The sequence below is a fragment of the Pogona vitticeps genome, chromosome 6 (assembly GCF_051106095.1).
Source record: "Pogona vitticeps strain Pit_001003342236 chromosome 6, PviZW2.1, whole genome shotgun sequence".
NCBI classification, from domain to species: domain Eukaryota; kingdom Metazoa; phylum Chordata; class Lepidosauria; order Squamata; family Agamidae; genus Pogona; species Pogona vitticeps.
In genome coordinates this window covers 20,864,292-20,886,900 of record NC_135788.1, presented here as the reverse complement: position 1 = coordinate 20,886,900, position 22,609 = coordinate 20,864,292, and the positions used below count along the sequence as shown (strand labels likewise).

The window sequence follows — 22,609 nt, the reverse complement described above, 5'->3', positions numbered from 1 at the left end:
TGGTGGTGTCTAAAAGAAGCCAAAACAACAAGACTTCTAAGTCAGAGGCTGAAAATCATAGATTGAGCCATATTTAAACTGTAAAAACAGTATTAAATTCCATTGGGTGTACGTTTGTGTTTGCAATTTTGCTTTTGAGTATGGGTGAGTGGGTGAATGAAAGCATAAACATTTTTCATTGTCTTGTGTTTATGTTGGCCGCTTTAGGGTAGAATGTGCTGACAGTCTATGTATTTTCTTGGAGAGACGTCTCACAGACGTAGCATGAAATTAATGGCAATGCATTCAAATGACACTTTGGGAAACCAAGATCATAAAAATTGCTCAAGAATATTCCTATAATGTAGTGTTTGAATCTGTGCAGAGGAAATGGGTTTTGTGTGATTTTTCTGCCACACCACGTGCTGTTTTTCAGAAGTATTCACTTTGAAAGTATGTACAGTCTGTTTCTATGGGTCTGAATACGATTCTGTTGTACTATATGGCAGTGGGAGTGGGTGCACATATATTCAATATCTATTCAAAAAAAGAGAAATGTACAACAATAATTTTTATTGCCTACCCAGACTTCTTTCTGCTAATGTGCTGTCATTTCCCCAAAAAGTATGTATTTATTACCATTGATTTATTGTATATTTTATATTTTTTTACTCTTGCACTCCAAAGTAGCTGAGATCACACCACCCACATTGCCAATTTCCTAATATCCAAGACTACTTTATGTTTCTGCCTCTTCAGTTAAGTCATTTAAGCAGCACAATGATATATGCAGTATGAAAAACATTAAAATATCTACTCAACTGTGACAGCCACTGGCTGGTTTTGGATATGTTTTGCTGTCTAAAGATAAGATTGTGGTCAGTTGGTTGGTTGGCTTTGAAGAATTCATCAGATGCTCTTTTGAGCAAAGTAAAATTGCACAAAAATCTCTATGCAAGATTTTGAGATTTTAAAGCAACTTCATCAGGCTAGATGTTAAAAGGGTGGAATGGCCTGGTTGATGAAGATATTTTTTTTTAAAAAAAAAATCTGAAAGCTTCCACAGCAATTTCTATGCCTTTTTAGTTGAACTAATGAAGATATTACCACAAGATGGATTTTTTTGAATTTGCCTGATGGCTGTACAAAGATACTCAAGGTATTATACAATGTGGTTTACAGTTGAATAAAAAATAGTCCAAGACAGACTGCAAATAATGCTGAGATCAAAGTAGTCCTGTGTGGTCACATGTCTGATTGCATTGCATGGTAGTGTGACCAAGCATCTGACTGCACCAGTTAGAACTTTGTCATATTGCCACATATTGTCATATTGCCACATATTGAGCTCGGTGGATGTAAATATTCAAAAGGATAGATAAAGCCCTTCTAATCAAATTAAGAAAAATAGACATCTATTCCCAATACATTATATTGTTCTAGTGCTGTAGTGGACACTTCAAATATAATTGTTTTTTTAAAAAAATTACCATGAAACACTATTGAAAGATTAGGATACTATAGGCTTCTCCTCTGCTGATATCTTAGCTGTTCTTAGCTGTTCTTCACTTTTTTTCCCTATTAAAAAACTTATCAGTTCATTAGAAAGGAAATTGCAAGTAAACTGTGGTCTGGAGCCCTGCTCTATAGGGTATGTGCCAAGATTTTATTGGAACTGCAGTAATTAAATTTTAAAATAAACTTTCTAACATAATACTGAGAAATTACCTGTATAGTCACTTCTCTCTCTTATGTAAACTCATGCAGAAGAAACCTGCAACTAAAACTGCAGTATAGAAACACACTCAGTGCTTTAAATGGCACTGATCATTAGGCACATGGGGCATACTATTTAGCTTTGCCATGTATGCTAATGGTGCAGTTAGTTCTTCTTATCTTCTTTTTACACAGTTAAAATCGTATTAGCTGGCTGGACAGCTCAGGGGTTTTGGTATCTGGTTGCGGAGTCAGACATTGGGAGTTCAGTTCCCTACTATGTCTCCTGTATAGTCATAGGCAAGCTGCACAGTCTCAAGGTGCACCTAGAAGAAGGAAACGGTAAACTATTTATTTGTTTTCTCTATCTAGAAAACGCTGGAAGGAGTCGCCGTAATTCAGACTTGACTTGATGGCACACAGTTATTATTATTGTAAAGGTTAATTAATCCTGCAGCAGTAGGATTAATGAGTCGGCTTGGGGGGGAACCTTAAAGTGAGGAGGGAAATGGGAAGCTGTTGCAAATGAGGATGAATGGAGTAGAATATTCTGGAAAAATATGTGACTGGGCCGGTGGAATCCTGAATGGAAGAGCTTCACATTAGTACATTCTGTTGCACACCTCCTTCACTTCTTATATCACACTCAAATAGTCAATGGAACAGTTTCCATAAGCTGGATATTTGAACAGTGTAAATGTAATGTAAATTTCCAATGTAAATCCATTAGTGGTTCTGTTTTGTGAAACTCTGCTGATCAATCAACTTCTTAGGCCATGTTCCATTTCATGGGCAGACCCAACTGGTTTCAGCTAGATAGACTGAGATCTTCTTACCCTCTGGAATCTCTTGGGATCTCTCCTGGGGAAAGCATGAATAAGCCACAAATTGCACAAACTAAACTGATATTGGTAGGGATGTGGTGGCGCTGCGGGTTAAACCACAAAAGCCTCTGGGCTGCAAGGTCAGAAGATCAGCAGTTCGAATCCACATGACGGAGTGAGCTCTCGTCACTTGTCTCAGCTCCTGCCGACCTAGCAGTTTGAAAACATGTAAAAGGAGAGTAGATAAATAGGTACTACCATGGTGGGAAGTTAACGGTGTTCCATGACTAGTCACGCTGGCCACATGACCATGGGAACTGTCTACGGATAAACGCTGGCTCTATGACTTGGAAATGTGCATGAGTACCGCCCCCTAGAATTGGACACGACTGGTCAAATTTTCAAGGGGAACCTTTACCTTTACCTTAAAATGATATTCTTTAAGGTACCCATGTGACACTTACATACTCACATTGTGGTCACAGTAGCCGAAACAGAACTAATCTAGCGCGATGGCATCCTTTCTAAAGCAAGGATGACTGTGCATTGAGCACATAATAAAAACCTGTTGTCACAAACGTGGCCAAAGGTCTGCCTGTGAGTTGCATTGTAGCTTCTTTCTGAAAAAGCACAGATATCGCCCCCATTCATTTTTTAATACTGTATTGTTAATTTAAAAATTGCCTCTTATATATAAAATGACCTAACTGAAGAGGCATGAATAACATTAGAAGATCATTTTGTTTTTTTGTTTGCTTGTTTGTTTAAAATATTTTACCCTCACTTTCTCCTAAAAGGGGCCCAAGACAGCTTACAGAATTTTTTTAAAGTATAAAAGTTAAAAACAATAAATTATTAAAATATTAAAAAGAATTAAGCAAATCTATGAAAAACTCAGAGATAAAAGCGGTATTAGAAACACATTAAAAACAACAGAAATACCACAGTTCCTTGAAGAATGCCTCTTAGTCAGACAGTCTCTAAAAGAACGGGTGTCTGAAAAGAAAGGTATTTTCTTGGTGGAGGCCAGCAAAGATGGCGCCATCCTGGCCTCCTGTGGGAAGGAGTTTCTAAGTCTGGAAGTAGCAACAGAGAAGTTCCTCGGTAACGTTTTCTTCCCTCTGGCTGTTTTAGGCATGGGACAGATTCAAAACCAGAAGGGACCAGAAAGCAGAGGCAGGGGTCGTTTCAAGTAAAAATGTGTTTTAATCTTGGTAGGAAGAGAAAATGTGGTGAAGCACAAGGGTTAATGCAACACTTCAAGGTCCATGTGTCTCCGGAAGTTGCCCACTTCTACCAAAATAGCAAGTTGACATCAAAGAAGCCTTGAAACTATGCACAGAATAAGAGACAAATGTGTGGGGTATTTTGGGGAAGTAGGGTAATGAACTGATAATATGGAAAAAATCTTCCAATATCTGCTTACATGCTTTGCCACAAAATATGCTTCAGAGCTGGGTTCTCTAATCTTCCTTACAGATTATATTGGTTTTACTGAATATCTGAACTGCAATCAGTGTTTACATCTGCATTTACTTACTTTTCAACTGCTGTATAGGGATGTATTGAACAGAATTGGTAAAGAGGGTTGATTTTGACCCTCCAAATAAATTTTAATGCAAAACAATGGCTCGGCATTCTTTAAATGGTTTGTTTTGCAGCCTTTTTTTAAAAAAAGCCCAAATATGTTGGCTTGCATAAGGATAGAATGCTTGAAATATAGACCTGAAAAGTTTAGAAATTCAGAATGTTGACTTCCCTCTTTGTGCAAATAAGACAAGAAATATGGAAATAAACAGCAAAGCAAACCATACAGCAAAGCAAGGTCAAAATACTGCAATTTATAGCATTCTTTCACAGAATCATTGAGGCATTAAAATACTGTGAGAGAACTCAGGAGAAAAAAAAACCCTAAAGAAATCACATAGTATTGTATATCCATGTTTTCTCTCATAAGCATTACTGTCATGCGAGCAAAGCAAATATACTTAACAGCCTCTTAGCTATTCAGGAGAAAATGTTCCAAGGGCAAAACAACAGTAAGACCAGCAAATCCCACCATTTAAAAACACACACATACACACACCACACAAAATGTCATCTTTTCCCACAGTTCACAAACAGCAGGCTTTATATCTACAAGAGTTCAGATAGTTATTCGATGTAGAACACGTTGTCAGCTATATGTAGATTTTGTAAAAAGTAACATTTATATGCTGTCCCTTCCATATTGGTTCCTATATTGTAAATTATGTCAGATGGGTACAACTGAAAATAACACATGCAAGCTTAGGAGTGATTTGAATAAGTGTTAAAGCAACATAAAGCAGTGGCCTGGAACTACTGTATTTGCTAGCTTCAGCTGAAGTAGATCCAATGGCTGAAATCCTGTTGGCAGACGATAAACTGTGTAAGGCTGGTAATATCATCAGCCACAGTAATTTTTCAGAAATAAAGAATGTTTATTTCCCCATCTGAAGATCCTGAACCTTCCCATAGGATCACGTTTATCACACAGAAGCTGTTGAAAACATTGGTGTGCATCTTTAACTTTTGAATATCGCTGCTGCCATTAAAATAATTTCACCAGCGTGAATTTTTGGAAATTAAAGATTTCTTCCATCCAACAGCCCCCAACAATGAAGGAGCCCTGGGATATTGGGGAGGAGGGTTAAGAATTTTTTATTTCTAAAAAATCACTATGGGTGAGGTTATCAGTCTTACACAGCATGACTTCTATCAACAGGATTTCAGCCATTGAGTCAACAGGATTCACACAATTGTTCACTTACCATTCTAGCACCGATCCAGTAGGGCTACCTTCTGAGAGATGAATGGCAGGATTTAGTCAGGGGTGGGAGCAATAAAAGTTCAGTAGATTTAAACCAGAGGCCATTATTCTGTGCCAATTCCTGTGCATGCAATGTCAATTGCAGAAACAAATTCAACTAATTTGTGAGGTGATAGTCAGGTGACAAAAAAACAACCAGCATCTCACTCATTTGACAGATCAGTTTTTGCAGTTGCTATTGTAGGTGTGGTAACTCCTTATTGGTTAAAGATATTACTAACTGAAAGGCTTTAGGAAATAAGAGAATTGTGACAGTGACCCTTTGTTTACCAGGAATGAATGGATGGAAAGTGATGGTTGGCGTATGTTACGGACAGGATTCCAGCCATTGTTTACAGTTGTTGCATGACATTTTGTTGTTCTTTAGTTATTAAGTTGTGTCTGACTCTTCATGACCCCATGGACCAGAGCATGCCAGGCCCTCCTGTCTTCCACTGCCTCCTGAAGTTTGGTCAAATTCATGTTGGTCGCTTTGATGACACTGTCCAACCATCTCATCCTCTGTCATCCCCTTCTCATCTTGCCCTCACACTTTCCCAATGTCAGGGTCTTTTCCAGGGAGTCCTCTCTTCTCATGAGATGGCCAAAGTATTGGAGCCTCAGCTTCAGGATCTGTCCTTCCAGTGAGCACTCAGGGTTGATTTCCTTTAGAATGTATAGGTTTGTTCTCTTTGCAGTCCAGAGGACTCTCAAGAGTCGCCTCCAGCACCACAATTCAAAAGCATCAATTCTTTGGCAGTCAGCCTTCTTTATGGTCCATCTCTCACTTCCATACATCACTACAGGAAAAACTATATGACTATGTGGATCTTTGTCGACAAGGTGATATCTCTGCTTTTTAAGATGCTGTCTAGGTTTCTCATCGCTTTGCTCCCAAGGTTTGTCGTTGCATGACATGGGCATCATGAATTCTTGCCTATGGAAGTAGAGAAACAACAACAACAACACACTAGATGCTGTCTTGTTGCATGGACTTTTAAAGATGAGAAGGTTCAGATGTGTTGTTTGCATCTCTTTGACCCATCAACCAGTCCTGTGCTTGCTGTATGTGGGCTTTGCTTCAGAGAGGGAGAGAAAATAAGTGCATATTTGTGCATATTTTTTGTTCAAAATGCAAAAATCACGAGAAGGACTGCTTGTTCTGCTTTTTAAACAAACTATTCACTTCAAAAAGAAACACTTGATTGACTCTTTTTTTGTACTTCTGTTATGGTGACTTTAATGTTTGCAGGCGTTGCTGGTGCATTTCCTTTGCTCTAAAGATTGGGAAGTGCATGAGTGATATAATATTTTATGAGTGATCGTTTATTAACTCTCATCATTGCTGCTCTTTTTATTATATGCTTGATTCCCACCCTTGGCTTAGTGGTTGGCTGCAGGCAACCCTGTGCCAGTGACTGTTTATCTGGTTTTATTTTATCCATAATGAGTCAGGCATACCTCATGTATTCCAATTAGCACACAGAAATGTCAATGGAAGTGATATATAGCTGCCAACATTTATCTGGAGTGCATTTCATTATGGAAATGCATTTTCTGTTTGCAGACTGCTAGGTTCTTTTTTATACAAATGTCCCCTGCACCCAGAAAGAACCTGGTGTCTTTTTAAATTCATCCATCTATAGGTTTCAAATAATGTACCACTATGCCATTAAATTAAATATTTCTATCTCAGCTCTGCTTCCCAGAGATGATTTACTCAATCTGTGATAGTTCATAAGACATCAAAACAAATCTGAGGGTGACACTTTTCTAAAGTGCATTTGTGGATCAAAACTGAACTAAAAAGACAAAATTCTTGGCATGCATCTGAGCAGGATATATTGGCTGAAATCCTGTACTGCATCTTATGCCATATTGTGCTGTTGATGTCATCCATCAATGTATTCATTCAGAAATTAAACTTTTCAATTCCTCCCCACCATCACCAGACATCTTGAGATTCCCTTGGTATCCCTTTCTTTGTGGGGAAGCTGTTGGGGCCATGGGATTACTTTAATTCCTGAAAATGGCCCACCTCTGGTAAAATTGTCCCACTGGCTGATTTGGGGAAGGATGGGAAATTTTGAAGTTCCAAAAAAACTGCCACAGATGATGACATTGCATTTCTAGATTTCAATCATTAAATATTAACCTCATTTGGGTCATAAAGAAAAATGTTTCAGTAACAGCCAAGCAGGTTACCTAAAGCTCTTTGGTATTTGTATATGTGTAGAAAACTGCACATTTATTCTAAAAGTTGAGAGAGAGTAGGTTTACATTCAGTTACTTGTCCTATGGGATTACGCTTCTGAATAAGGTTGTAAACTGACTTGGCTGCTTCAGATGTCCTTTTCACCTTTTCCTGTTCTTACACCCTGCCAGTCAAGCCATTCTGATGGGAAGAAACCAGAAAGATAGGAGGAAGGAGCAACCCAGTGTCTGTCTCTCTTCATATGCTTTGTTGATTAATGCCTTTGTGTCAATCCTTAGGATGTGCTATAGCGCTAAACTCCTCCTCTGGTTAAAAGGCGGTAGAAAAAAAAACAATCCAAAGGTTTTTGGAGAGACAGAAGGGTGTGGGAACTAATGGGGGAGAAGAGACTGCAGATAAGAGAAATTGCCTCCTGGATATCAGGTCAATCACAATGCAGTTTTTGTTTTAGGAGTAGCAACACAGATCAAAGGAAAACTTTTGGGCCACTCCGATGTAGAAGCAAGCATGAAGGGAGAAAGACGGAGGGAAAGAAGGAGTAGAGCAGTTGGGAAGTTAGCAGATATCATTCACTTGCAAATTGACATCCTAACAGGTTCATGACAGTGCAGAAGGAATAAAATAGCAGTGGACTGTAAGCAGGGATCTGCAAGAGAAAGTGGGAATGCCAAAGAATATACTGTACCTCTGAGCATCTGGGTGGACAGATCAGTTTGTTTCTGGTCAATACCAGCACTCCATTTACAAATGTCTTCCATTATTTTTCTACATTATTTTTCGAGTCAACAATTCCATCTGAAAGTTTTACAGAGCATTCACTTGGAGTGGCTCCTTCTAATTCTTCCAGATATAGAACATCTGAAGGCTCATGTCCTTTTAAATCATTTTCCTTCACATTATCATTCTGTGACATTGAACCAAGGAATCAGCAGAAAAACCACACCTTCAGTGATAGCTATTACTGTGATGTGTCCACGAAATAAGATAATGCATATACCTGGGGATACACTGCAACATTTAGTTGCAGGTCTCACTTGTATGCAATTATTTCTTACACTACATCTCATATCTTTGATATCTGCTAATTGCTGGAGTCTAGATTCCATACTTCTAGTCATCTTCTGATCAACTGAAGGTCAGCCTTTTGCGTTACAGTGATTGTACCTAAGTAGGTCCCCAGAACTTATCCTGACACCATTTCTGTTCCTGAGAAACCACCTGTGATGGCAGGTGTAAAGTAATGACAAGAACTGTGGCTGGAACTCAACTGCAACCAATAGTCTTGGTTTCCTTTATTGGCACCATAGATGATGACACCACAGTTAGGATGGTGCAGATTAATATCCTGAATCATTACATGTTTCCCCATTTATATAGTTGAAGCATCAATGCCATGTTTCTTGTGCTTCGTGTAAGTTCCTGTTGAAAAAAAACACAAGCTGAACACCATGCTTTTTTCCCGTTTGTTACTGTTTCATTATGACAATTTGTGCATTTCTTTAATGATTATGACAATGGCTTAGTCCTTTTTATATTTTTGGTATGCATACAGTTTGATTTGTTAATTTCTGTCTTCACAGGGCAACCAGGGAAGGCTGGTACCTCTATGCAGACAGTTCTAATGGAGACTTTGGAAATACTGCTGAAATTATCACCCCAGTGATTTCTCAGACTGGACCCAAGTGTAAACTGGTGTTTTGGAACTATATGAATGGAGCAACGGTGGGCTCTTTGGAGGTACTGAAAAGACAGATTATAGAAGTTTGCGTAAGACTACTTATGCACTGACAACATAATATAAAGAACTCTTTCCTCCCTTATCTGTTGTACCCAACAACAGCTTAACCATCCTTTGTAAAGAGCACCTATTAGCCATGTGTCACACTTTGATGCCGTGAATACACTGTGTGGAATAGCTAATTGACATGGTAACCCTTTTATCTTGGATAGTCTTTCAAACCCAACCTTGACCAACATAAGAGTTTTCCATCTGGGCTTGGAATTAATCAGGCACTAAATTGGAGGTTTTTCAATATCTGTCACATTTTAATTGTATTTAAATGAGATATAAAATGTATACTAAACTATTTTTATCCATATTCGGACCTTCAAGCTAGGGAAAGTTCTATCTGATATTACCTTTGTACCAGCAGAAAACATCTCTGCTTGTGCAAGATGGGGTAAATTAGTTTTACTGGTTCCTTGTAAGGACAGAGTGTGAGATTTGTTCATGGATAGTCTGTGAGGTAAACAGTGAGTAAACCGAATATACTAAGCATGTTTTTGTGTAATGTCGAGTGACTTATGGCTTATGGTGACCCAAGCAAGATTTTCAAAATATGGGGGTGGCTTATCATCGCCACCATCCAGTGAGTTTCCATGGTGAGGCAAGGATTTGAACCCAGGCCTCTTGAGCCCATGCCCAACACTCTATTTACCACACCACACCACATTGGCTCTTTTGTACTATGTAAGGTAAAGGTTCCCCTTGACACTTAGTCCAGTCGTGTCTGACTCTAGGGGGCGGTGCTCATCCCCATCTCCAAGCTGTAGAGCCAGCATTTGTCTGAAGACAGTTTCCGTGGTCACGTGGCCAGCGTGATTAAACACGGAACACCGTTACCTTCCCACCGTGGTGGTACCTATTTATCTACTCACATTTGCATGCTTTCCAACTGCTAGGTTGGCAGGAGCTGTGACAAGCGACAGGAGCTCACTCCGTTGCGTGGATTCGATCTTACGACTGCTGGTCTTCTGACCCTGCAGCACAGAGGCTTTTGTGGTTTAACCCGCAGCACCACCACATCCCCCCCTTGTAATATGTACAGATGGACAGTTTAAAAATTTATTTATTTATTTATTTGTTTGTTTGTTTGTTTGTTTGTTTGTTTGTTTCTATATTGCCCCTCTAGTGGATATACTACTCTTGATGGTTTACAAATTAAAAACTCAGAACCCCACATGACCTCAATTGTGATACATAAATATGACAGTTCAACTACCTAGATCTAAAACTGAAATAAAAAAGAAAGCACAAGATAAAAAAGAAAAAGAAAAATTAATATCAAGAGCATCAGAGATAGATTACTGAAGGCAGCCCTGTATAGTTCTCTCCTGGCTAATTTCCTGAATGTCAGGAAGGAAGGAGCCTATCACACCTCAAAATATTGGCCTCCCCCCTTTTATTTTTATCACCAGTAGGCAGTTTCTCTTACGTTATTCCATATATTTATTTCTGTCAAATATAAATGGGAAAGTTGGTATTCTGTCCTTATCTACTCAATTCAAATGCATCTAATTTCAAACACAGAATATTTATTTGCATGTTTACGACATTGTCGGAAATCCGTGACTATTAATATTCCTTCGAACAAATCTAAATCAGTAACTAATATTATGAGAATGATTATTTAGCTTTTCAAAAACTGAGCTTTGAACAGAAACGATGTGCACATATTAATACTGAAACACTGAAGACATTTTGACAGCTATGTTTCACGGCCTGGAAGGAAAACAGTTTTTATAGCTTGTGGCTGTGATCTGAAATTTGGTCGAGATGAAATTCTAGGATTTAAAACAGATCAATATAAATCCAAGTACTTTCATCAAAGAATGGTTTATATTATTGCTGAAAAGAAATTAAAATGCACCATGAGATTGCGCTGGAAGAAAACATGATGACAAGAGAGCTGTCTTGAATATGTTTCAGAAAAGGTGAACATGATGTAATCTGTTTTTAGAGATGCATCTACACACACAAAACTGTAGCACTCGGGCTGAATTCTCTGTGGGTATGGCTGGAACTAATTTATAACTAATTCAGATGGTTGTATCTTGGTTTATTAAACTAAGACACGCACAATCTTTCTGCTTGAATGTGGAGCTTCTCTGCTCCTTCCTTTGCCCAAGGCATTATTAAGGTAAAAGTAAAGGTTCCCCTTGACATTTAGCCCAGTCGTGTCTGACTCTAGGGCACGGTGCTCATTCCCATCTTCAAGCCATAGAGCCAGTGTTTGTCCATAGACAGTTTCCGTGGTCACGTGGCCAGCACGACTAGACACAGAACACTGTTACTTTCCACCGAGGTAGTACCTATTTATCTACTTCCATTTTTACATGCTTTCGAACTGCTAGGTTGGCAGGAGCTGGGACAAGTGACGGGAGCTCACTCCATTCCATGGATTCAATCTTACAACTGCTGGTCTTCTAACCTTGCAGCACAGAGGCTTCTGCGGTTTAACCCACAGCACCACCATGTCCCACAAGGCATTATTAAAACTGGAAGTTAACCATAGAACATTTAAGGTTCCTCACACAGCTAATTAGGAGGGACTGTGTATTTATCCCATCTTTCCCTTCTTTATAAATTTTCCATAGAAAGCAAAAAGAGAAAAGGCATTGAGGGAGGGAAAAAGAGTCACAAATGGAGGATGATAATGCCTGAAGCACCTGTAAAATGCAATGAATTTAGCAAATGACAGCATGTTGAAAAACTAGTCTGAAACAGAGTTTGGAAAAGTTGTTGGGGTGTGTATGTGTGTTTAAGGAAGATCTTATAAATCTCAGAAATTACCTAGCCAATATGGGAGGAGAGTTTCCAGGGTAATTTGAAGCTGACAAGTATGGTTAGCAGCTTCAGTAGTAATAACAATCATTGTGTGCTGTCAAGTTGATTCCAAGTTATGGTGACCCTTTCCTGGGTTTTCTAGGTAGCGCATACACAGAAGTGGTTTATTGTTCCCTTCTGGGGACACCATGGGATTGTACAGTGATTGTGCAGTTTGCCAAGGCCACACAGGCTGGCTCTTCTCCCTGGAGGCACAGTGGGGAATTGAACTCCCAACTTCTGGCTCCTCAGACCTAATTCACTTCAGTACAAGTCAAGATACCAAAACCAGAGTTTTAATTTTTAGATATTGATGTATTAAACATTAAGATAATAATGTTTTAATTCTGCTAATCATGCTTTCTTAATTTGGAAGTAGAAAAGTATTCTTAACTAAAGCGTTCTTGGCCCACACCTTTACTGTAGTTGTGGAACACGGAGAAGCAAATGTGCTTTTGATAGTCCATACCAAGTCAGCGTAACCGTTTGCAGCTGCCACTCCTACCATTTGTTAGCAGATATAGATGTTTTAGCAAGACACTCAAATTACAAATGATTTGCAATTAATATCCCTTTTTTTGCAATAATTAAGGCATAATTCAATTACATTATAAATGCAATGTGATGAAGGGTAACCTCACTTCTTTTCTGATAGAACTGTAATGTTTTAGTTACTTTTACAGATAAAGCTATGTAGCATAGGTGTGTTTTGTACCATGGCTCAGCAATTTGCCAATCTATGATTTTTTTAAAAAGTAACAAAAATTATCAGTCTAGTTACTTTAAAAAAGAGAGAGAGAGAGAGAGAAACCAAAGAGCTGTTGAGAAAAATATAACTATAATGGTAACTAAAACATTTGAACCATAACAGTAGTTGATTTTAAAAAATATTTTTATTTTTATTTTTGAAGAGGAACTGTCTAAGCAGTGAAGGTGTAATGGAAATGGGCAGCTTCTGAACTGAGCTGGATGTAGCTTCTGTGACCATTTGGGGGTGAGACACCCTGCATGCCTAGGCCACAAATGTATCCACCCTTTAAGAACAAGAACTGAATTTCACTACAAATATTTCTGGTGATGGTTGTTATGTGCATTCCATTGTATGCATTAATGACTCAGAAAGCTTTGTCATTAATAGTCTCTTGCAAGCTAAAGGCTTCCTTCTACATTATTACTGCATATTTTATGTAGCATCTGTGCTGCATTATGTACAATGCACTCCCACCTCTGACTGTTTTCCAGACAACTTCGGCATGTCTTCTGTCAGTTTGTTTCTTAATAAATGAGACTCTTCTGCCATAAAATGCAAACTCCTCCATTCAAAGAGAATTGTTATACTGTACTGTATAATTTTGCCATGTCAGATGCAGCCAGGAGATGATAGCCCAGTGCTTTGTCTTCCATTAAAATGAAAAAAGCTTAGATTGTTCCAGAGCTAAGATTGTGTATTATTTTGGTTGGTGATAAATCCAGGGACAGAAAAGCATTTCTGGGTGCTGGTGATGTATAGTTCTGTCAGTTCTGTTGAGAAGCAGGATTTAACATACATCACCATCCTTCCATCTCCCACTGTTGTCAGTTTGGCCCAGTTCAGACACTTTAGTTTCAGTGAAGCATATTTAGAATAGCTGACTCCTGGGAAGGACCCGTCACAATTCAATGAATATTTACTGAGGCAAGATGTTAGGAGAACAGCTCCTTGCACCTCTGGCAGCTCAAACTAAACAAAAGCTCTGGAACTTGATTGGAAAAGTTCTTTAGGCAAACAACAGGATGTTTAATGTGCTGCTAAACTAAAATTAGTTTTGAAATCTGAAAAGAAGCATGGAGATATAGCAAGATTTTAGTGTCCTGTCGGTTACAATTGATATTTTATTTATTCGTTGTACCCCAGAATGATTTCTTGGCTGGTGTCATCAGATGTTATTTGAAGCTGTTGAAATGGAAATGGTCAAGGCTGACTTGCGTGGTCAGAACTGAAAGGTTATTATACTAAAGTCACGATCCTCTCTTTTCATTACATACCCATCTTTGTCAACAAGAGTGTTTCACGCATATCCCTTTATCCGGGGCTTGGGAAATTCTACCACCACCACCCTTTTTAAAAGAATACAACTCCCAGATAGCAATAGCCGCTGTAGATTCTGCAAACTGTAGTCCAAAAAAGAAAATATATATATCCAAACTCTGCTCTTTAGGTACTATTCTCAATCACTCAAACGGCCATAAGAATGGGCATTTACGAGTTTGTTTGTACTGTGATTTGCAAAACATGAGCTGTCAATTAAAACTGTGTAGATTCACAGGAAGTGTTTGCCTCATTAGGTGCTGAGCAAAGTGGAAAACACGACAACCAGACTTTGGGCTCAGAGTGGTCCCCAAGGCCCGCAATGGAACAAAGCTGAAGCATTTTTGGGTGTTCGCTCTTATTTTCAGGTGTGTAAAGTTCAATGTTCCGCTGTCTTTCACTTATATTTATTTATTTATTTTTATTTATTTATTGGACTTATATACCGCCCCATAGCGTTACAAGCACTCTCCGGGCGGTTTACAATTTTTAATTATACAGGCTACACATTGCCCCCCCCCCAGCAAGCTGGGTACTCATTTTACCGACCTCGGAAGGATGGAAGGCTGAGTCAACCTTGAGCCGGCTACCTGGGATTTGAACCCCAGGTTGTGAGTACAGTTTTAGCTGCAGTACAGCGTTTTAACCACTGCGCCACGAGGCTCAGCTTATATGTGGGCTTACCTGACATTCTTATTTCATGCTTCACAATGCACTCCTTAAGATGCACCTTGAAGCAGTGGAATTAAAATACTGTCCTTGCTGTTGACTGGAGATTATTTGTTGATATTGCATAAATAGAAAGAATGAAGAGAGGAACATGATATCCCCAAGGGAGCCTGTTTCAGAAATCTACTGCTTCATTGGTGCTTTTTAAAAAACTATAACATAAACATAAACATAAAATACATAAACCAAAATACAAATTGACTGCGTTCCCCACCACCACAGTCAGGACCTCTTGCAGTAATCCTCTTCTTCCTCTGTCTTTATTCTTCTTCTTTTTTTTTTATTGTCCTCTTCTCCGGAACTGCTTTGATTCTTGATTTGGAGCTTTCCCTTTTCCTCTTGCTAACATATATTCCAAAAAATTGCCCCATATATCATAAAAATTATTCTTTTTCAACTCTCCTTTCTTAACCTTGAAATTACAAGTTAGCATTGATGCTTTTTGGCATTGCATCATTAGCAGCACTCTCTTGTTGGAAAAAAAAAGAGATACTTTGCCAACTGTATTTCAAAGCTTATTTCTTTTCATAGTCATGAACAATTGTTGCAACAAGTCTTTCCAGCTTTCAATTGCATATTTATTTAGTTGTCCTTTTTTTTTCATTTCTTGGCCGCCTTTCTCCCAGTGAGGGGACCCAAGGCAGCTCAGAATGATTAAAAAAAGTTAGATTAAAGACACAATAAATTACTAAGTTTAAAAAACAGTTAACTATATAGTAGTACAGTAGGACCCCTTTAGCCGTGGGATCAGTATCTCCTGATTCACTTATCCACCGCCTGAAAATATTAAAAGAAAAGTCCCAATACGTGTATATATTTTAACAATGAAGTTACCAGAATTGGCTACGAGAGGGAGACAGAGACCATACCATGCATAAGGTTCACTACAGTGGGGTCTTGACTTAAGAACGGCTTGAGTTAAGAACATTTTGACTTAAGAACCGCTCTCATAGGAAAATATTGACTTGACTTACATACTTAGATTTGAGTTAAGAACTGAAAAAACCCACGTGGGAGGCAGGGAAAGTGCAAAATTTGAACTTTCAGTTAACTGTTGGCCAGTGAAAAGGGTACCTGTCTGCTTCCTCACTCCTCCCAGCGTTTAGAGAGTGGATTGGGAGTCTTCAGACTGCCTGGTACTGCCTGGGCTGTATTTTCCCTGCCTTCCCTGAACCTTTCTTGACCTAAGAAAAAAAGAAACAAAATATCCCCCTCTAGTGGTCGAAGGCAGAATAGCAGCTTCCCATTAGTTTCTATGGACGGAAAAGAGCAGATACGGATCAAATGTTTTTCAATGCATTCCTATGGGAAATGCAGATTTGACCTGAGAACTTTTTGACTTGAGAACCGCCTTCCAATACGGATTAAGTTCTCAAGTCAAGACCCCACTGTATTATAATAGTTTTCTGTGTTTTCAGCATCTGGTAGGGGGCTTCGGATATTCCCCTGTAAATATGGGGGTCCTACCTGTCTAAAGATTTAAATGTTTTAAATACATGCTTGAAAGAAACATATGCCAAGCATCCAGAAGGGAACCTCTGTCAGAGCACAATGAATTCTGTCTCCTGCTAATGGCCCACCTATAATTTAGAGTTTGGTCTTTTGAGTACCCCTGATTGTGGAAGGGATGGTCATTTTTGTTGACTCACCTGCCTTTCCTCTGTGGTCCCGTCACTGCTTCTGACTCCATTCTGGAGGTGTCCCCCCCCCCCCAGTTAGCTAAAGCAGACTTGCTGTGGGAACGTAGGCTTTATGTGGCTGTAGGTAGAGGGGAAATTCAGCAAAAACGGCTATCCTTCCTTTTCTGTCAGCAACATATGAAAAGCTTTTTGAAGGCAGAAGCAGCCCAACCCTTTACCATGAGTTACTACAACATTATCTATTAATAGATGTATCCTTTTATATCAGAATCCCACTACTAACTGCAAATATTTTATTTTGCACAGGTTCTTTTTAGAGCAAAAAGAGGCATCAGTTATGTGGGAGATGTAACAGTGGATGATATTTTATTTAAGGACTGCTCTCCTCTGCTGATCCTGGACAAACCCTGCACTTCTGAAGAATTTACCTGTGCCAACCAATACTGCATCCCACAAGAGAACCTTTGTGATTTTGTGAATGACTGTGCCGATAACACAGATGAGAGTGACAGTATTTGCAGTAAGTGTGATGGCTCCATCCTTTAATTAGCATCTGTTGTATCTCCTGTGCTCTAATACAGCACTGCTGCTGCCAGTTCCTTAGAAATAAAAGTGAAAAGTAGGAATGTAAATCTTGACTTGTCTGGTCCTTGCAGGCTAGGAACTGCAAAATCATCCACTCTAGGGCAGGGCATGGTGTTTTGTGGTACTTGACAAGAGAAGAGGATTAGAAAGATGTGTGTGTAAATATTGGACAAGCAAGGCTTGAACACAAATAATACTTTGATGCAAATAATGCAACTTGGGCAAAATGATCATGGTTGTTACTTTATTATGTATTTATTGAAGGATTAGAAGCATTGGAGTTGGAGCTTTTGACTCTTTCGATGGTCATCCATTGCTCTGTGCTTGAAGGCTGTGTTTTGCTTCTCAAAGAGAAGTGACACTAGTTTTGCACAGTTGGTTTAAATTAGGGAGACTTGAACAAGTAAAACAAAACTCCTTCTCCCACTCTTTCCTGAAGATGAGGAGTCTTTCAGGACTTGAACATTTGTCATTGGAATGTTGCACTTAATCAAGAACAAAAAGCCCTGAAGTGAAGTGGTTAAATTGCATTACTGCAGACAAGCCTCTGCTCACAACCTGAGTTTAAGCCAAATGGATTCAGGTAGCTGGCTTGAGATTGATTCAGCTTTCTGAGGTTGGCAAAACAGGTACCCAATTTCTTGGGGGACAAAGTGTTCCTTACATAATTGTGTTGTAAACCACCCAGAGTATGCTTCATCACAACAGGATAATATATATGTCGAAACATCAATAAAGGATTTCATAAGTATTCTTTCCATACATAATTAAAGTCCTGTGGTCCTTCCTATGATCCTTCAGAGGGTCTCATGGAGCCACGAGACCTTTCAGATCTCCCTTCAAGGTGTGAGAGCTGTATTGCAAGATTTGGAGAAATCTAAATACAAAGAATAACTAACTACATTCTGATTTTCAGGAGATTAGCGTGTACTGGAAATTTCAGATTCTACAAGCCTCCTTTCTGCTCACTGTTGCTGATTTGTCTCTATGCAAACTCTTGCCTGTTTCTGGATTCCCTCTTCTCTTACACATACTGTATTTTTGAATAACATACGAAGCCAACCAAAGTTTAGAGTCAGAAATATTATCTTCAGTGCTGTGTTTTTCCAGGAGTGCTATATATCACATGGATGACAGCACTATTTACCTCATGGATAGGGCAACCATATTTTAAAATATAAAAAAGAGGAAATGAGTTTATATATTACCAAAACTTTATTCTGAGTGGGAGCAAATTGATAAAGTATTTATTGTCCTTTAAATCTGACCATAAGAGAGATGGAAAATTAAATTGCACATCCTTACAAATGCAGTTCACTCCAGTGGCCAAAATTTAAATGAGCAGAGGGCTATGATTCATGCATTTTAAAAACAAACTTTAAAAGATAAAATTTCTTGAAAATAAGTAGTATCTCTAGAACCCAGATGGACTCTCAGCCCTCCAGCACAAGGGGAAAAAATAAAGTCACATAGGTCATAGGTGACAAGTGAATACATGGGACAAAAATGATGTCTCCAGGCCAGAATGAAAATTGAGAGTATTCATACTATCGTCCAGCATTTATTTAATCAGGAATTTGCAGTCTGATGTTTTTCTGTCTGTTTTACATCTGCCAATAAAGTAAAATGATGCCAATGCGTTTTTAAAGATTTTGGAGTGCATCCCATAAACATATGCCAATGTAATAGAAATTGTCATAATATTAATTTTTTTTATTTTTAAAAAATAAAACCGGCCAAAGTAAAGAAAAGAATAAAACATAACCCTTTGCCAATTCACAAATTAAGATGAAAAGGAAAGAAGCTTATAAAGTATGATAAAGAATCTTATAATACCTTGGTGGATTGTAGCCTGGGTTTATAGGCCACGAAAGCTTATATACTAAATAGTTTTTAAGGTGCCAGAAGACTGTATGATAGGACTTTTTCTTTTTGCACCCAATGAACACAGTTGTTGCCTTGGAAATTAACTGAGCAGTCTGTAGAAGATCATGGCTTCTGGGATGGTCAGAGTAAAACTGTGTTTTCTTGAAACTGGAATGGCGAATGGAGATACCCATTGGTCACTGCCTAGATTAGGAGACCACGAGCAACTGGCAGCCTCCGCCTCTACCTGAGAAGACCATTCAAGCAAAGGGGAAGGAGCCATCCTTGCAACAATTATAAGGCACCCTTGAATAAATACATAAATAAGAAATCTGGTCCTATCATGTGGACAAGAGCCATGTTTGTGCTTTGACATATGGAATGACATCTTTTATTTACAAAATGAATGCAGGATCTATCAGAGCAGACTTTTTCAGTACTTTTTAATCAATGGCCTCTCTTGATACATGGAAAAAAGTTCTTTAGGAGACAAAAATGCAATTATTTTAAAAATATGATATATTATTGAAGTCAGGTCCTTTTTTTTTTACATAATTGGGTGTCTACATTCACTTCATTTCCAAGATTTTATTTCAAATCTACCAAACTGTGACAAGCTTGGCTAGGCTCATCTGAGAACAAAACACAGTTGGAGTGGCCCTACAGACACTGTGATTCCATTCTCCAGAGACATATATGGCTAAGAGGAAGTATTTCCTGGAGGAATGTTTTATATTCAAGTGAAAATATCTGTACTTGATAGCAAATTTTGGCTGTGCTTTTAAAAACTTCGTGTTGAAAGAAGACAAGCTGTGTTGAAAGTCTGTGGATTAAGTTGAGTTGTGATGTTTTCTTGTTATCATCAGCATTGGAATGCAGAAGCTCAGAATTTGTGTTTTAAGGCAGATATGATCATTGCAACTGGGGACAGCAACAATTAGTGGCTCAGCTTCTGAAGTATACTCAAGGTCTGATTTTTTTCTTCTTTTTAACTTAGGAAAGCAAAGAGCAATCTTTGGTCTTTGAGGAAGAAGCAATAAGAATTTTTAAAAATGTGAATGGTTGGCATACCTGGTACTTTCTTTTGAAAACTTTGTTGTCATGTAGCTTTGCCTTACCAACCCTGGAATGAAGACACGAGACAAGAATTATGGGTTAATCACGGGCCACACTTTATTAATCATAATACATGTTGCCATCCTTTGGCAAAGGGGGGGGCCCTGCCGTAGTGCAGAATCAGATTTCAGCACTGAGGTCTCAAAGGACCCCTTAAGTAACGAATGGGCATGTCCCTGGCCCCAAGTTTTCGTGGTATTAAAGACAGCGAGAACCTGGCCAGCCCCAATTTGACCATCCCCAGGCCTCAAGCCAGCTTCTCCTTGTTGACTGTTGGTCCTGGTGTGGCCCCAGCGCATCTTTTCCCCCAAAGCACTGTAATCGCACGATTACCTGTAATAAAGTTTTCTTCAATTGCATTGGGGAGCTGCTGATGCCATATTCACACAAACAAGCCACTCTCTTGTTCTGTTATTGCCTAGCCAGTTCTCTTCAGCAAGACAAGAGGTTCCAACTCATGTGTAAGCTCTCTACATAGGCATCCTTCAGTCTCAAGAGACTATGGTAACATGCTCTGGATTGAGGAGTATCCTCTCCAGAGCATGAAGCCTGAGTAAAGTAATATGAAGGATAGGCTGTTACCCAAGCAGCAGATCTCTCCTCTCCACATTGCTGAAATGGTCCAATGGAAAGGCAAGAGCCAATACAACTGGTTCCAGCAATGTCGCAAGAGTTGGCAGAACGACATGAACTGCCTTTGGGACTCCAGCTCCAGATTTTGCCTCTAGGTTAACTCCTAAAGCCTTTTCCATGAGTGGATATAGCCACAAGGCAGTGGAGGTTTGAAATCAGAGTTTTCCTTCTCCTAGATGGGCTGACTTCCATGGCTGATGAGCCTCACCTACCCAGCAAACAAACTACACACACATTGAAAATAACCAATTAACTCTAAAACCATCAGTTTAATATAAAGTCCTGCTGGATTTACAAAATTTAAAAAGAGATAGTGTATTTTTGATTTACAACATATAACAAAGTTCTCTATGTGATCAGGAACCATGGCTTTCCAGGGATTTTTCTAATGCACACATGAGCAGGAACCAGCTCTCTGCAGATGTGTTGCTCTTTAGATGAAGAAACCAATAATGGAGATGGGAGGGCCTGGGCACTGTCTTCTCAGGAAAGAATTGGCTGAGTAAAAACTTACAAGGCCCTAAGTCATTTAGTAGGCACATGTGAACTGGTGCATCCTCTTCTCCTGCTAAAGTTTAACTTCAGCTTTTCTATTATTGGAAAAGAATTAGCCCATCATAAAAAAGTTTTGGTACTTCTTTGCTAAAAAAAAAAAGTCAATAAAATTGTGTTGCATTAAAACATGGGGAAACCAAAATCGTGGATCTGCAAGTCTCCAAAGCACATCCCTCATTAATTTTGCCGGCTAACAGAATACTTCAGAATAACTTTAGATTTCCCCAGCTGTAAGCTGGAAATTGTATCTTCTTTTACATTCTTAGAATATAAAAGAACATAAATAGTTCAACAGTCTTTTACCCCATTTCATTTTCTCCTTTGATTTCAATGTAGCATGGTAAAGTCCTTATTTCACAGGTATTTGTTCTATAAAACAAGCTATATCTTTTTGGTTATTCATACAGTTAACCTCTTTGATCGCCCTGTTCCTTTAAGTAATATACTTTTATATGATAATAAAACTGATTTAAAATTTATTTTGCTTTTGCCAACTAGAATTGATTTGTTTTTGCAACAGGTCTGCTGAAAATATTAAAAATAGGCTTTAAACTTCAAAATCAAATAGAGTGAGTAATCTGGGTTCCCCCCCCCCCAGCTTTTATGAAACAAAGCTCCACAACTATCAAAGATGCCTATTTGGGTTCATTTATATTACCTTTTATAAATGTTCATCAGACAATTGCAGTTGCATTACTATTTAGGATAGAGGTGGACAATCTTCACGCATCAGGGGGCCACAATACCCATTCTTGAACCTTAGCCAACTGGATTCCTCTCACAATCCCCATTTCTCAATTCAAAGCAAAGTAAGATCAAAGAACAACCAAGTAAAATGGGGCTACTTGGATGCAGGACAAATATTCTGTGACTGAGGAGGAATTCAATTAATGAAACACTTATAGGCATGCAATTTATAACGCACCATATATACAAGGAAGATCTAGCAAATGACTGAGACTATTGAAGTAGTCTACTCCAGGTCAACAATAGTCTAATGGCTTTAACATTTTAATTTGTTTTTAATTTTTACCTACATTTCATATACATCCGTACTTTTAAACTGTGCAGTTGATACGAATAAAGAATTTGTTTGATTTTAACTGATAAAACCCCTTTGTACATTCTAGTGGCTGTGTAAAAAATAAATCTGGAGGTATGAAGGGGGACCACATGAGTGCTGGGTTACTTTAGAGACGGGGATAGTCATATTCGTAAATGAATACGAATATCCCCATCCCAGGTGC

At 38.7% G+C, this 22,609-nt stretch overlaps 1 protein-coding gene across 1 annotated transcript in view; it reads left to right on the top strand.

The window, feature by feature from the left end:
* The window catches only part of MALRD1 (MAM and LDL receptor class A domain containing 1), a 215,974-nt gene that overhangs the window by 42,909 nt on the left and 150,456 nt on the right, over positions 1-22,609 (top strand). The window contains exons 14-16 of the mRNA XM_078378260.1: positions 9,145-9,301; positions 14,496-14,606; positions 16,914-17,127. Of these exons, the coding sequence (XP_078234386.1) occupies positions 9,145-9,301; positions 14,496-14,606; positions 16,914-17,127 (482 nt within the window). The remainder of the gene's footprint in view (positions 1-9,144; positions 9,302-14,495; positions 14,607-16,913; positions 17,128-22,609) is intronic.